The sequence below is a fragment of the Microcaecilia unicolor genome, chromosome 1 (genome assembly GCF_901765095.1).
Source record: "Microcaecilia unicolor chromosome 1, aMicUni1.1, whole genome shotgun sequence".
NCBI lineage: Eukaryota > Metazoa > Chordata > Amphibia > Gymnophiona > Siphonopidae > Microcaecilia > Microcaecilia unicolor.
In genome coordinates, this window is record NC_044031.1 from 492,811,258 (window position 1) to 492,826,627 (window position 15,370).

Sequence of the window (15,370 nt, forward strand, 5' to 3'; positions counted from 1 at the left end):
GGTGAAATCATTAGTTATTCTGCAAGAACATCCAAAACCCAAAGTCAAATCTTAATAGATTTACAACTGTGTATCAAAAACTTGGAAAAAGTGTTTGTAGTCCACCCTGATTAAACCACACAACTTCAACCTCAAAAGCAGAAATTCAACTATGACTCCCTCCTAGCAGAAAGTGCTGGCCTACTCTTTTTTAAATCCAGTGTGGTATCGTTTGAAAGGCGAAACTGCGCCAGGCACATCCTTGCCACCTGAAGAACAAGCATACCACTTTCAAAATTCAGGCTATTAGAAACGATGATAAACTATATGTGACTCCAGCATATATAGCTTCCCAATTCCAAACTTTTTATCAGAAGCTATATATATCGGGTGATAACCCCACTACAGATTCTATTCGTGTCTTTCTCCAATAAGTTGTACCCAAGTTGCATGTGATGCAGGTTGATACTCTTAATTCCCCTCTTACTCCATTTTTTTTTATTTGTGAGAAGTCTTTATTGAACTTTCAGTCTTTACAACAGAGTGTTTTAAACAAACAATCTTCGCTTTTTTACATGAAAACCATGAACATTTTTTATACCCAGTGTTACGTGCACTTCAACCCCATTGTATCAGCCCTGTATCATCGTAGACTTCAACAGCTTTATAACATTTTTTCCATTATTTCCTCCCCACCCCTCCAACCTCCCTCTTACTCCATTTTAAAGATATCCAGGCTGCTATCAAAAGTCTGAAACCCCAAAAAGCTCCAGGGAATGATGGCTACACCGGGGAATTTTATAAAGCTTTCCAGACTTTATTTATCTCTAAACTGTTGCACCTGTATCAGTCCTTTATTTTGGACCAGTCTAGTGCGGGAACCTTCATTGAAACTACCATAATTGTTTTTCACAAACCTGGCAGAGACCCCCTCCTTACCAAACACTAAAGATCGACATCTCTCAAAGTACGACTGCAAAACTCACACAAAAGCTCTTGCAGATAGATTGGCTAATTGAATGCCCAACCTTATCAATCCTACGCAAAATAGGCAAGTTTGGGTTGCTTAAGAAATACCAAGCAGAACCTAACATGAAGTATATTCCCTATCATTCACTCCCAGAAGTACAAAATGCAGATACCCAAAATATTTGGCTACTAATTTTTATGGCTTTTATAGCTCTGTCCTCCAGAAATTCATGCAGATCTTTTTCAAACTCAGCTATACTAATAATGTGACTATATTCCCTGGTAGCAAATTCCATCGCTCATCCGCTTAGTACTGTAGATTACGCAGAATATACATTTTCTAAAATAAATAAAATCTGTTGACAGAGTTTTTAAAGTTTTAACTAGATCTTAGTTTCATGAACATCCCCTAGTCCTACTACTGATAAGAACAGTCTGGCAAAGACATTATAATTTCATTTTCTCTGCTAGATAGACTTCTCCCTAAGCACACAACCATCTCTTTTTGGCTTTGACCACTACAGTATCATATCAAGGTTCCTCTCTTTGTAGGTACCAATTATTGTCTTTCCACCTTGTACTGTGCTTCAGGATTTCTGCACTCGAAATGTATGATCTTGCATTTTTTTTCAATGAAAAACAAGTCTGCTACAGCATGGTCTTCTACAATATAAAAATCTATTTCACTTTCACTTCAAGATAATGCAAGACCATACCTAAAACACACAGTGATCACCCTAGGCAGAGCTGGTTGTCAAAATCAAGCGACATTGATATTCAATTGTTTCTCCAACTCTTTCAAGCTCAAAACACACCTATGTTTTCAAAAATGCTATGCAAGCATTGAGGACCTGGGAAAAGATAGTATGGCCAACAGAACAGCTAAGGAAGCACTGGAAAACCCACCAAAGGATGGAAGGACTCAAATGAGGGGGAAGAAAAAAAAGGTGCTGTTTGCAATATATGTGCTATGCAAAGTAGATCCTAAGAAACAAGATGGCAAGTGATCTGCAAAATCCAACGTGGAGACAAACAAAAGCAGATCAATCAGTGATATGGTTCAAAACTTTATTTTCAGAGATTCGCCCGACACAGACTGTGTTTCGCCCACAAGGGCTGCGTCAGGGGCTAATAGTCCAAGCAGGACAAGAGATTGAAACGTAAAAAACCAGCAGGGTGCTTTCCTCAATCAAGGTGAGGACATCAGCTCAATACACAGGGTAAGTCTCAGCTGAGAGATGCAACTGGACTTACCCTGTGTATTGAGCTGATGTCCTCACCTTGATTGAGGAAAGCACCCTGCTGGTTTTTTACGTTTCAATCTTATGTCCTGCTTGGACTATTAGCCCCTGACGCAGCCCTTGTGGGCGAAACACAGTCTGTGTCGGGCGAATCTCTGAAAATAAAGTTTTGAACCATATCACTGATTGATCTGCTTTGTTTGTCTCCACTATGCAAAGTAGAGCCTAGCTATCCATGCACTACATATTTCCTATGCTCTGCGGCTCATGCTATATCTAGAAAGGCAAAACGCATGTGTGACTACATGTGTTCAAAAAAGGTGCTCCTGCACAACAAGAACCACTACTGGTATCTCTCGTTGCTGCAAAAGTGCTAGTCTGCACCTGAGAATCAGGCAGTAGTAACTTTCTTCATGGCACACTGGTTAGGAAACAACTCTGTTCTCAAGAATAGCAAAAGTGAATCAATCTCAGCATCACAAATGCATATACAAAAGACACACACACATACATACATATAGGCACACAGGAAATTATACCTAATAGTTTCTTCCAAGATTTGATTAGTGACTTTGCTAATGATGTGACTTCTTCATCTGTGCTCTGCTTGCGGATGGCATTTACTGGCATTCCAATTCTTGTTGACTGAAACAGAAGAAGAAGAAAAGGTGTCACACACTACATTTACATACTTCTCTGCAAAGAATATGCAAACTTCACTGATCCAGTCAATACCTGCTGAAATCCTGTGGACTTCACATTGACACACTGTTGCAAAGCTAAAACAGCCACCAAACATCATGTGCAGTAAAACACGGCTCCCAAAGCAATAAGGCAGAAGAGATTGCTCCAACTGACACATCCTTCATCAGTACCTTCAGATCTATAGCCCATCTATACATGCAAAAAGGAATGCGAGTCACTGCCAGGGCTGTGGTGAAAGGTATTAGCTATTTATACAAGTAAAGGTTAGTGATGGTTTGGAATGGGGGAAGAGAGGCTATAGACACTCATGAACATCTATTATTAGCTTTGAGTACTAAAAGAACAGAGAGTTTATTTACAATGCAGTGTTTAAAAGAACACTGGCTGTTCACCAGAATAAATGGGAGTTCAGATACTGTTCATGTCAAAGGAAAAAAAAAAAAAAAACAGAACCCCCCCCCCCCCCCCCCCAAACAAACTAGGAGTAAATTAGTCACACCAGAACACTGATAAATGTAATCTGAAGACATACCGGACAGGCAGAAACAGCTATAGATACCTCTAGGAAAGGGAAAGGGGATGGGACTTGATATACTGCTTTTCTGTGGTTACAATCAAAGCAGTTTACAAATTAAATAAAGGTACTTATTTTGTACCTGGGGCAATGCAAGATTAAGAGACTTGCCCAGAGTCACAAAGAGCTGCAGTGGGAATCGAAGACAGTTCACCAGGATCAAAGCCCGCTGCACTAACCACTAGGCTATCCCTCCACTCCTCCTCTACAGAAGCCATCCTATTCTGAAAGCACTAATCTATGTACGATGACGAAACTGATGGACACATTTGTTAAATGATAAATATTGTAAAAGGTTAGGAGTCCTGCTGTCTGGTGCCCTTTTACTTTAGACGAACAAATCAACAAAAATCCAAAATATGAAAATGTATATAAAAGGAAGGAAAAAGCCACATAGAGCTTAAAAATCATGTCGATTTACAGAGCTGAACAGATAAAATAATCTTCTCTTCATCATCGGCAAAAACCTTCCTGATTAATGTCTTTATCTTTTTTATGTTTATAATTTTAACTGCAATATCAATCAAAAGTTTAGTGGTGTAGTCTGTACTGTGTTAAACTACAGCGGATTAACAAAAGTCCATATCTTAACTATCGCTGCCAAATGAAGCAGTCACAAACAATAGCAAGAGCACCAAAACTTGCCAATGGCATTTATCATTGATGAAACATTAAAGCGCTTATCTGTGAGAGGCACTTGTGGGACTTGTGCTGAACCGATTTCTTCTCTCCTCGCCCCAGGCTGACGATGGCCAGTGTTTCACTCTGTTGCTTCGGGGTCCTGGTTAGCGGGGCTACTCTGAGCACGGAGATAAACAAAAACGGAAAAACAAAAGATCTGGACTTTTGATAATCCGCTGTAGCTTAACATAGTACAGACTACACCACTAAACTTTTGATTAATATTGCAATTATAATTATAAACATTAAAAAAGATAAAGACATTAATAAGGAAGGTTTTTTGCCGATGATGAAGAGAAGATTGTTTGATCTGTTCACCTCTGTAAATCAACATGATTTTTTTAGCTCTTTGAGGCTTTTTCCTTCCTTTTATAAACATTTTCATATTTTGGATTTTTGTTGATTTGTCTAGCGATTCTGTATTTCCACACCCAAAACTTTTTTTTGTTTAAACATTTTTATTGAAAATAAAACAAGTGAATAACAAACAGTATAATGTGTAGAAGTCCTCCCCTCCCTAAACTCCCCCCCAAATACATGAACTGCCATTTAATACAGAAAATAAGCCATACAACCACAAGTCTGTCAAGTCTGTCATGTAACTCGGGGCTTCTCCATAGATGATTTTGTGAACCAGGGTGCAGATTTTGAAGGTGATGCGTTCTTTGATTGGGAGCCAGTGTAGTTTTTCATGGAGGGGTTTTGCGCTTTCAAATAGCGTTTTACCAAATATAAGCCTAGCGGCCGTGTTTTGAGCGGTCTGAAGTTTCTTTAAGGTTTGTTCTTTACATCCAGCATAAATTCCATTGCAGTAATCTAAGTGGCTTAGTACCATTGATTGTATCAGGTTGCGAAATGTTTCCCTCAGGAAGAATTGCTTCACGCGTTTGAGTTTCCACATTGAGTGGAACATTTTCTTTGTTGTGGATGCCACTTGGCTCTCTAGTGTTAAGTTACGGTCCATTGTAACGCCGAGGATTTTCAAGCTGTCTGAGATAGGAAGGGTGTGATCTGGGGTGTTGATACTTATGGGGATGTCTGCGCTGTGTTGGGATGAGAGGATGAGACAATGAGTTTTTTCTTTACTGAGTTTTAGTCGAAATGCATTTGCCCATGAATCCATGATGTTCAGGCCGAGCTTGATTTCGTTGGTGATTTCTGTCAGTTTGATTTTGTAAGGAATATATATTGTGACATCGTCTGCATATATGAAAGGGTTAAGGCCTTGGTTGGATAAGGACTTGGCAAGTGGAGGAGTGACCTAGTGGTTAGGGTGGTGGACTTTGGTCCTGGAGAACGGAGGAACTGAGTTCGATTCCCACTTCAGGCACAGGCAGCTCCTTGTGACTCTGGGCAAGTCACTTAACCCTCCTCAATCTATGGCTTAGCTCCGGAATATATGATTCCCCTAATAGATCTCCCACCTAGAAATGTCATCACTACAGCACGCACCTTTTTACAACTCCATTATCCATCTTGCCGGGGTGTTAAATACAAGCTTCTTTTTGCTTCCACTTTCCACTACTCCAGCCCGAAGACCTGGAACGCTCTTCTCCTGTATCTAAAGTCGCAAGCTGACCACCCTCTTTTCAAGAAGCTGCTGAAAACGTACCTTTTTGAACAAGTGTATTCCATTAGTGACTCTGCTGTTTAGTCATCCTAATTGCTGTTAACGTTTTATCCTTATTCTACTGCTAAATTCATGTGCTGTATCTCTTAACTTTTGTAATTCATGGAAGCCACATTGTGTCTGCATTTGTGGGAAAATGTGGGGTAGAAATGAACCGTAAATAAATAAATAAATTGCCCCATGTAAGCCGCATTGAGCCTGCCATGAGTGGGAAAGCGCGGGGTACAAATGTAACAAAAAAAAATATTTAAAAAATTTAAGTTGAATAGGATCGGTGATAGCGGTGATCCTTGCGGTACTCCACAGTCTGCTTTCCACGGTGATGATATGTTTGAATTTGATTTTACTTGATATGTTCTTGTGGTTAGGAAGCCCTTGATCCAGTTAAGTGGGTGGAGGGGGGGGGGGGTCAATGAACTGCCCTCTCCTGCTTCAATCCTCCCCAGTAGCTCCTGTGCATCTGCCAGCGTATCATAGATATGTGTATTCCCATTATGTTACACATAGTTTGGCAGGATATAAGGGCGCAAAACGAATTTTTAGATAGAATAATTTAGAGCAGTTAGGAGTGAAAGCTTCGCACTGGGACACAACTTGTGCCAAATAATCTTGAATGTATAGGATGTGTTTGTTTTCACAGTGTGTTTCCAGATCTCATGGCCTGCAATATGATGTTCCTGTGAGTGAAATTCAAGAGTTTCAATATAACCACTTGTGACCTGGGGGAGGCAGCCTGGCACTGGCCCAAGCTACACGTGCTTTCCATCCTTAGTAGCCCGTAGTGCTCAGGAAGACTCAATTCTCTTACAAGCCAAAGTTCCAAAAATCCACAAGTCTCAGATTATTCCTCCGAGACCTGCACTCCAGGTCTTCCACTTTCTCCTATAATGTCGCCATTTGTTTTGAGAAGCTTAACCTGGGTGTCTTCTAATGTGGTAACGTGGTCCTCCACTGTGCTGGATTAGGTCTGATAGGAAATAAAATCAAGGCTCACTCTCCCATTTGAGTCTGTAGGTGCTCCAGTTTGTCATCAATGGGGCTGAGCCACTCATCCAGCAGAATTTCCAGTGTGGACGTTTGCTACGCCAGACTGTAAGGCGTCATCATTTTGTCATCTGTTACCTTACCCTGCTCCTGATTGTTTCTGGGAGCTTTTGCTGCCATTTCCAGCTGCACATTAAGACTGGAGGATCTAAGGGTATTCTGCTGCCATTCCAGGTTGGTAAGAAGCACTTTAAAGGTACATGTAAAAACTGGTTATGTAGAAGGGCAACTGTAGAAGTGTCTTTCAGTGTCCTCTGGTGTCCTTTCTAGATATAATGAAAGTGCTTATTGGTTTGGTTAGCGCTCTCTGAGTCTGTTGACCTATAATCACAAGGAATATGCATGAATCTTGGGGGAAAAAAAGCACTCTCAAATTAAAAATGCAGGCTTCATTGAATGGAAAGAAAGCTCTGGAAAACACCAGAACATGACTAGTCATATTTAGAAAATATATCTACATGCAACAGTTCTGAAACTGTACAGAAAGCTTGCAGGGTAATCTGTAGCCATAGGCCTACTTGGCTTTTGACATGGTTCCACATCACATAGGCACCAAAAGTGACTAGGTTAGCAATTGGTTCATTGAGAGGTAACAAACAAATACTGGTAAGTGCAGCACAGCAGGATCAGTCTGTGATCTGGTTCTTCTCAAAATTGTTATAAACAATATTGTAGGCTTTTTCGTAATAGATTGTCTCTGCATATTGTAATGTCCCACTATGGCATGGCACCACCTGGGTCACCTAGTCTGGACTTTTTTTTTTTTTTTTTTTTTTTAAATCCTTCCTGGAAATGGGGTAAAAATAAAGGGAAAAAAATGCGGATTGAAATCTGGTCCGGTGTTTCTGGTTCTCCAGGCACTACTACTTATCATTTCTATAGCGCTACCGAACGTAAACAGCGCTTCACACTTGAACATGGAGAGACAGTCCCTGCTCAATAGAGCTTACAACCATGCTCCAACAGCAAATATTAAAGTTTCAAACACAGCCAGCTCTTAGTAAAGTTCAAAACATAACAGGCTCTTAACCTTCATTGCAGAATGAAGTCAATCAGTCACATTTCAGGGCATACATCTTGCAGCCTTATCCCCTTGGCTCAAGCCAAAAGTAAGTACCAAGAAAAGAGTTCATAACTTGTTCCCTTATAATCCAGCTGAGCTTTTAGGGCTCAAGTCCAGCATTAAAAACTTCTCAGAAGAAAATCAAGAAGGGCTTCAACTGCCTCCCACCAGCAGAGCTTTTCAGCACTAAAGTCCAGTTTTAAAAGCTCTTCAAGAAGAAAATCAGGAAGGGTCTAAAACTGCCTTCAACCAATACTGTAAGATTAAAATTCACATAGTTCATACGTTCTTGATAAACCTCAAACACTATTTACCAAACTCAGCTTTTGTAACTGAGTCCCCAGCCCCCACCTCCCACTTATTAGGTGTCTAGCAAACCCCGTACTTCCCATGGTGCTCTGTGTGTTTTAATAACAATCCACATGAATTCCAACTAACCTGCTTGCCCCAAGTGATTCAGCAGTAACCTCCATCTCCTCCTCCTCTGGAAGTAAGCGTAGCTCCTCCACTGGGTGCTGTTCCCCTTCCTCTACAAACTCCATCAGTGTCTGTTCTCTCTCCAGCCTTCCTTGTAAGGCAGAGCTAGCTCCACTCTTCCCCAGCCTCGCTTTGATTTCCTCACATACTGTTTACTAAGCTAGTGATCAGGGTTGCCAGCTGGGAAAAATTTTCCAAGCCCCAAACGAGCCATAAACCCGCCCAAAAACCGCCTGTAGCCAATCCCCGTCTCCCGCGTCAACGAACCCCGCGTCACCTAACCCAGCCCCTGCGTCACTAACCCCGCCTCCCACATCACTAGCCCCACCCCCTACGTCATCCCTGACGTCAACCCCGGCCCTGAAAGGCTTCTATTGGACCAAATTGTACCAATAGAAGCCCCGGAAAAGCTATTGGACCGAATTGGACCAGTAGAAGCCCCGGAAAAAACCGCCGAACTCGCACAGCGGCGACGGGAAAACTGCCCAAAAAACCGCATCCCGCGGCCGGCAAAATTTTCTCGCCACCGCTGGCGAAAACCCGCCCAATTGGGCGGTAAAACCGCCCACCTGGCAACTTTGCCAGTGATATTGAGTTACATCTGCATCCTGGCCTGCCACCAAGGACTGACTCCTAGACTTCCAGAAAGGAGCTAGAAGACTGAAGCCTCTCCCCTCCAGAGGCCATACCAGATTTTCCCCTTTTCTACGGGTTCTGTGCCTGCCCTGGGAAAACAAAAGGTCCCAATTCCTTGCTGTGTGGCTCAGCATTCTGAGGCCAACTCCCTTGCTGATCACACTATGATACCAAAAGATTCAAAAAGGTAGACACAATCTAGCCAAGCTCCAGGAATTGTCTAGAGTTTGGCAGTCAAGACAATGCTAAAATTTGAAGGATTGTGCATTTGGGGTACAAAAACCCAAGGAAGCAGTACAACATAGGGAGTGAAATTCTGTTCTATTTGAGTTTCTGCCAAGTACTTGTAACCTGGATTGGCCACTGTTGGAAACAGGATACTGGGCTAGATGGACCATCGGTCTGACCCAGTATGGCTATTCTTATGTTCTAAAGAGTTGAAACTGGAAGCTGATGACCTTAAGGTAGTCAAGCAGGTAGATAAACTGACAGGAAAAAGAAGGTCAGTGCTTCTGTATAAGTCTCTGGTGAGACCTCATCTGAAGCTGTGTGTGTAATTCTGAAGTCCACACATTAAAAAGGTTATAAACCAGATGGAGACGGTCCAAAGGAAAGCTAGTAAAATTGACAATAATCTTCATCTAAAGCATACGGGGGTAAACTTTATCTAAATATGTATAGTTTGGAAAAAAGGCAGGATAGGAAACATAAGATGGAGACATTTAAATACCCCCAAGGCATAATGTACAGGAGATAAGAAACTCTGGAATGAGGGGTCACTGGATGAGAGTGAAATGGAATAAGACTGAGGCGTAATCTAAGGAAATATATACAGTGGGGGAAATAAGTATTTGATCCCTTGCTGATTTTGTAAGTTTGCCCACTGACAAAGACATGAGCAGCCCATAATTGAAGGGTAGGTTATTGGTAACAGTGAGAGATAGCACATCACAAATTAAATCCGGAAAATCACATTGTGGAAAGTATATGAATTTATTTGCATTCTGCAGAGGGAAATAAGTATTTGATCCCCCACCAACCAGTAAGAGATCTGGCCCCTACAGACCAGGTAGATGCTCCAAATCAACTCGTTACCTGCATGACAGACAGCTGTCGGCAATGGTCACCTGTATGAAAGACACCTGTCCACAGACTCAGTGAATCAGTCAGACTCTAACCTCTACAAAATGGCCAAGAGCAAGGAGCTGTCTAAGGATGTCAGGGACAAGATCATACACCTGCACAAGGCTGGAATGGGCTACAAAACCATCAGTAAGACGCTGGGCGAGAAGGAGACAACTGTTGGTGCCATAGTAAGAAAATGGAAGAAGTACAAAATGACTGTCAATCGACAAAGATCTGGGGCTCCACGCAAAATCTCACCTCGTGGGGTATCCTTGATCATGAGGAAGGTTAGAAATCAGCCTACAACTACAAGGGGGGAACTTGTCAATGATCTCAAGGCAGCTGGGACCACTGTCACCACGAAAACCATTGGTAACACATTACGACATAACGGATTGCAATCCTGCAGTGCCCGCAAGGTCCCCCTGCTCCGGAAGGCACATGTGACGGCCCGTCTGAAGTTTGCCAGTGAACACCTGGATGATGCCGAGAGTGATTGGGAGAAGGTGCTGTGGTCAGATGAGACAAAAATTGAGCTCTTTGGCATGAACTCAACTCGCCGTGTTTGGAGGAAGAGAAATGCTGCCTATGACCCAAAGAACACCGTCCCCACTGTCAAGCATGGAGGTGGAAATGTTATGTTTTGGGGGTGTTTCTCTGCTAAGGGCACTGGACTACTTCACCGCATCAATGGGAGAATGGATGGGGCCATGTACCGTACAATTCTGAGTGACAACCTCCTTCCCTCCGCCAGGGCCTTAAAAATGGGTCGTGGCTGGGTCTTCCAGCACGACAATGACCCAAAACATACAGCCAAGGCAACAAAGGAGTGGCTCAGGAAGAAGCACATTAGGGTCATGGAGTGGCCTAGCCAGTCACCAGACCTTAATCCCATTGAAAACTTATGGAGGGAGCTGAAGCTGCGAGTTGCCAAGCGACAGCCCAGAACTCTTAATGATTTAGAGATGATCTGCAAAGAGGAGTGGACCAAAATTCCTCCTGACATGTGTGCAAACCTCATCATCAACTACAGAAGACGTCTGACCGCTGTGCTTGCCATCAAGGGTTTTGCCACCAAGTATTAGGTCTTGTTTGCCAGAGGGATTAAATACTTATTTCCCTCTGCAGAATGCAAATAAATTCATATACTTTCCACAATGTGATTTTCCGGATTTAATTTGTGATGTGCTATCTCTCACTGTTACCAATAACCTACCCTTCAATTATGGGCTGCTCATGTCTTTGTCAGTGGGCAAACTTACAAAATCAGCAAGGGATCAAATACTTATTTCCCCCACTGTATCTCTCTATATAAAACGCACCTCCAACGTTCTATGAAGCCTCTTTTAGCCAAAAGTGAAGGGGGTGAGATCGCATTGTGTCTGCCCCGCCCACGCGTCAAACGTGATGACGTTGAGGGCGGAGCAATGACACTCAACCAATCGCATCGCTCGGCAGCGAAGCGTCAGGGAAGGAGGCGGCGCTCTCGACGTCTAGCCTTCCCTTCGCTGTGTTCCGCCTTCTTCTGACGTCAAGGATGACGTCAAAAGAAGGCGGAACACAGCGAAGGGAAACCTAGACGTCGGGAGCGCCGCCTCCTTCCCTGACGCTTCGCTGCCGGAACCGCCACGGAGGTACATTTTAAAAGAAGAAAAAAAAAAAAAACGGATGCATGGATGCGAAGGGGGGGAGAAGAAGAGGGCGGGCCAGGCTGGGACATGGGAGAGAGAGGAGCATGAATGCGAGGGGGGGGGGGGGGTCATGGAAGGGAGAGAGGGGACTTGCTGGAAAAGGATGAATGGAGGCGGCAGGGGACAGAGGAGCATGGATTGCAGGGCAGGCCTCAGGCAGAGAGGGGAAATGCTGGATAGGGATGAATGGAGGGGGCAGGTGACAGAGTAACATGGATGGCCATGGATTGGGACGGCAGGGCTCAGGGAAAGGGGAATTGCTGGATAGGGATGAATGGAGGGGACAGATGGGCATGGATGGATATGGATTGCAGGGCAGGCCTCAGGCAAAGAGGGGAAATGCTGGAAAGGGATGAATGGAGGGGGCAGGGGACAGAGGAGCATGGATGGCCACACACACACACTCTCTATCACACTGTGTCTCACATACACACTTGCACACACTCTCATTCTCACACTCACACCCAGACTCACTCTCTCTCACACACTCACACTTTCACTCTGACTCTCAAACAGTCACTCTCACATACGCTCTCCCAAACATACACACTCCGAGGAAAACCTTGCTAGCGCCCGTTTCATTTGTCTCTGAAACGGGCCTTTTTTACTAGTATATATATATATATATATATATATTTTTTTTTTTTATGTATAAAGATGCAAGATGTGTGGAATAACCACTCAGTAGAGTTGGTGGATACATGAATTACAATCATGCAAACATGGGACAAGAACAGATCTCTCATTGTAGAGTTGAGCATTTGGTGGGTACGGATAGGTCATATACTGGCCGATATTCAGCTGGCTAGATTAGTCCTGGATATTTAGTGCCGGGCCACGTCTGGGCACTGACACTAAATATCTGGGGCTAATGTACACTGCCATGGCTGCTGGACCTTGCCGGTCCCAGCTGATATTCAGCCGGGGCCAGCATAAGAAAGTTATGCAGGTCCCAGCTAAATACTGGCTGGAACCTGAATAACTACTTTTAAGTTTAAAAGCCCTCCCTGCCCTCCAAAATAGTCCCCCTCACTCCGATCCCCTCACCTTAGCCCATGAGTATCAATGCCCCTCTCCTCCCTCTTGAATGAGCCCCCTACAACCCCTTCCAGGTCAAAATAGGTCCCTCCCCGGGTCTGTTTCCCTGGTGGTCCTAGTGGGGCCGTTAGGGATAGGAGCAAAGCTCCCTTGCTCCTGCCATTTGTGGCTGCACTTGCAGAATGGCTGCCGTGACCTCTTGCGACTGCCCTGGGGGAGGGGGGTGTCTACCTAGACTTCAGAGTTGTTCGGGGGGGGGGGGGGGGGGGGGAAGGGCATTGATTCTAGCAGGCTGGAGGGAGGGAGTAGGAGGGGTATCAAGAGGGCTTTTAAGCTTAAAAATAGTTATGCTGGTCCTGGCCTATATTCAGTGCTGGCACCAGCATAACCCCCGGCTGCTCCCCAATACTGCCCCCAGCATCAACCCTGACCTGCCCACTTTTTTGTTGGGTGATCTGTGTGGATTTTCAATGGCACAATCCAGTTAAATGCCGTTGAACATCCCCACTTAGGCAGCGGTAAGCGATTTAAGCGGGTAGAAGAGGCTCTTGCCCACTTAAATCGCTTTGAAGATCGGCTGGATAGTCTTTATATTCCTTCATTTACTACCTTTTTATGGATATAGCTTTAAAAGTAATTTTAAAGCTATATCCATAAAAAGGTAGTAAATGAAGGAATATAAAGACTATCCAGCTGATATTCAAAGCACATTACTTGCACCACCTATGTAGTTGACTAAAACACACAAAAAGCAGCTGGAGTATGTAGAATCAGTAATATTTCTTGATCTATGGCTACTGTGTATTAAATTAAGCCACTTCAGACTGTTCAGGAATCATGTATTGCAATCTATATTGGTGGTGCATAATCTTTTTGCTTCTCAAGATAAAACCTCAATGAAAGCATACTTTGGTGCTCATTTTCAAAGCACATAGACTTAAAAAGTTATGTGAAGGGGCATTTTCAATATGATGTCTAGTAAATCAAGTAATGAAAATGACCATTTCCAAACCAGAAAAAGTCTATCTATTCTTTGGAAATGATCATTTCCTAGAAGTTGTTGTGCTTAGTACATCTATCTTTTTGGCCTATTCCCCTCCCCCCCCCCCCCCCCCAAAAAAAAAAAAATCCAAATGAAAAATGCAAAAAATCAAGTCATTGGGACGTAGGAGCCAGCTTTCCTAGTAGACTGGCCACACCGGCATCCCAACAGAGCAGTGGGGCACACTAGGGGGCACTGCAGTGGACTTCATATAGAAGGTCCTAGGCACACATCTCACCATTACCCCCTTATATTGTACAGTAAGCCCTTCAAAACCCACAAAAAACCTCTGTACCCACCTATACAACAATACAATAGCCCTTATGGCTGCAGGTGTCACACATATGGCGGGTACAGTAGGTTTGGAGGGGGGGACTGACAGTTTCCACCATAAGTGTAATAGGGTGGATTATGGGTCTGGGTCACCTTTTCTACAGTGCACTGCACCACTAGGCTATTCCAGGAACCTGCTTCCTGCTCTAATAGGATTAGCCACAACATCTGAAGCTGTCATTGAGGATGGTATGTACTGTCTTATTTACATCTTTGCGGGGTGGGAGGGCGTCAGTGACCACTGAAAGAGTAAGGAGGTATCATTCCTTTATTCCTGCAGTAGTCATCTGTTCATTTAGGGCATAGTTTGTGACTTATTCATTAATAAAACAGGTCTAGACCAAAACATCCAATTTATAGCCCTGGATGTTTTTGTTTTGTTCCATTATGGCAGAAAAACTTCCTTACACGCCCCCTTGTAATTCGAACGCACTTCTGATGGACTTCATAGAAAAACATCTAAAAATTAGTTTCAAAAATACCAATTCGGACGTTTTTGTGAGAAAAACATCCAAATGCAGATTTATGCCACTTTTTGGACGTTTTTCTCTTTTGAAAATGAGCCCCATAGTAATCTATGTAACTTTGTAAATATATGTAAATATAATTACTATGTAAGCCGCATTGAGCCTGCATTGTGTGGAAAAGCGCGGGGTACAAATGTAATAAATAATAATAAATATAGAAAAATGCTGAAAGCTCATCTCTTTAAGCAAGCCTACCCTAATGCCCCAACCTAATCTCGCCAACCTCCACTCCCAATTCTGTTCTGACTTAAATACCAACCTCCCATCCTTCTCTTTCCATCTCTCCTTACCCCTTTTCTCCCAAATTACACTATCCTATCCTGTCTACTCTCTTTTATCCTAGTCATAAATTATCTAGCTCAACTTATCATACACTACTAAGCCCGACTTTACGTTGTTTTACTACTGTTTTATTGAAAATTCTATTCTTAACTTTGTATTTCAAATTACTATGTAAGCCGCATTGAGCCTGCATTGTGTGGGAAAGCGCGGGGGACAAATGTAATAAATAATAATAATAAATAATAATATGTGCTTTAAAAATGAGCCTTATAAAAACATCATAGATCAGTATCTATCCTCCTAAGAAACTTTGTAATTGTTTATCCATGTTCA

General features: G+C 43.1%; 1 protein-coding gene across 2 annotated transcripts in view; it reads right to left on the bottom strand.

Moving 5' to 3' along the window:
* Positions 1–15,370, bottom strand: part of TCEA1 (transcription elongation factor A1) — a 162,473-nt gene that overhangs the window by 88,270 nt on the left and 58,833 nt on the right. For both annotated transcript variants that reach the window (XM_030214438.1, XM_030214431.1), the window contains exon 3: positions 2,729–2,834. In XM_030214438.1, the coding sequence (XP_030070298.1) occupies positions 2,729–2,834 (106 nt within the window). The remainder of the gene's footprint in view (positions 1–2,728; positions 2,835–15,370) is intronic.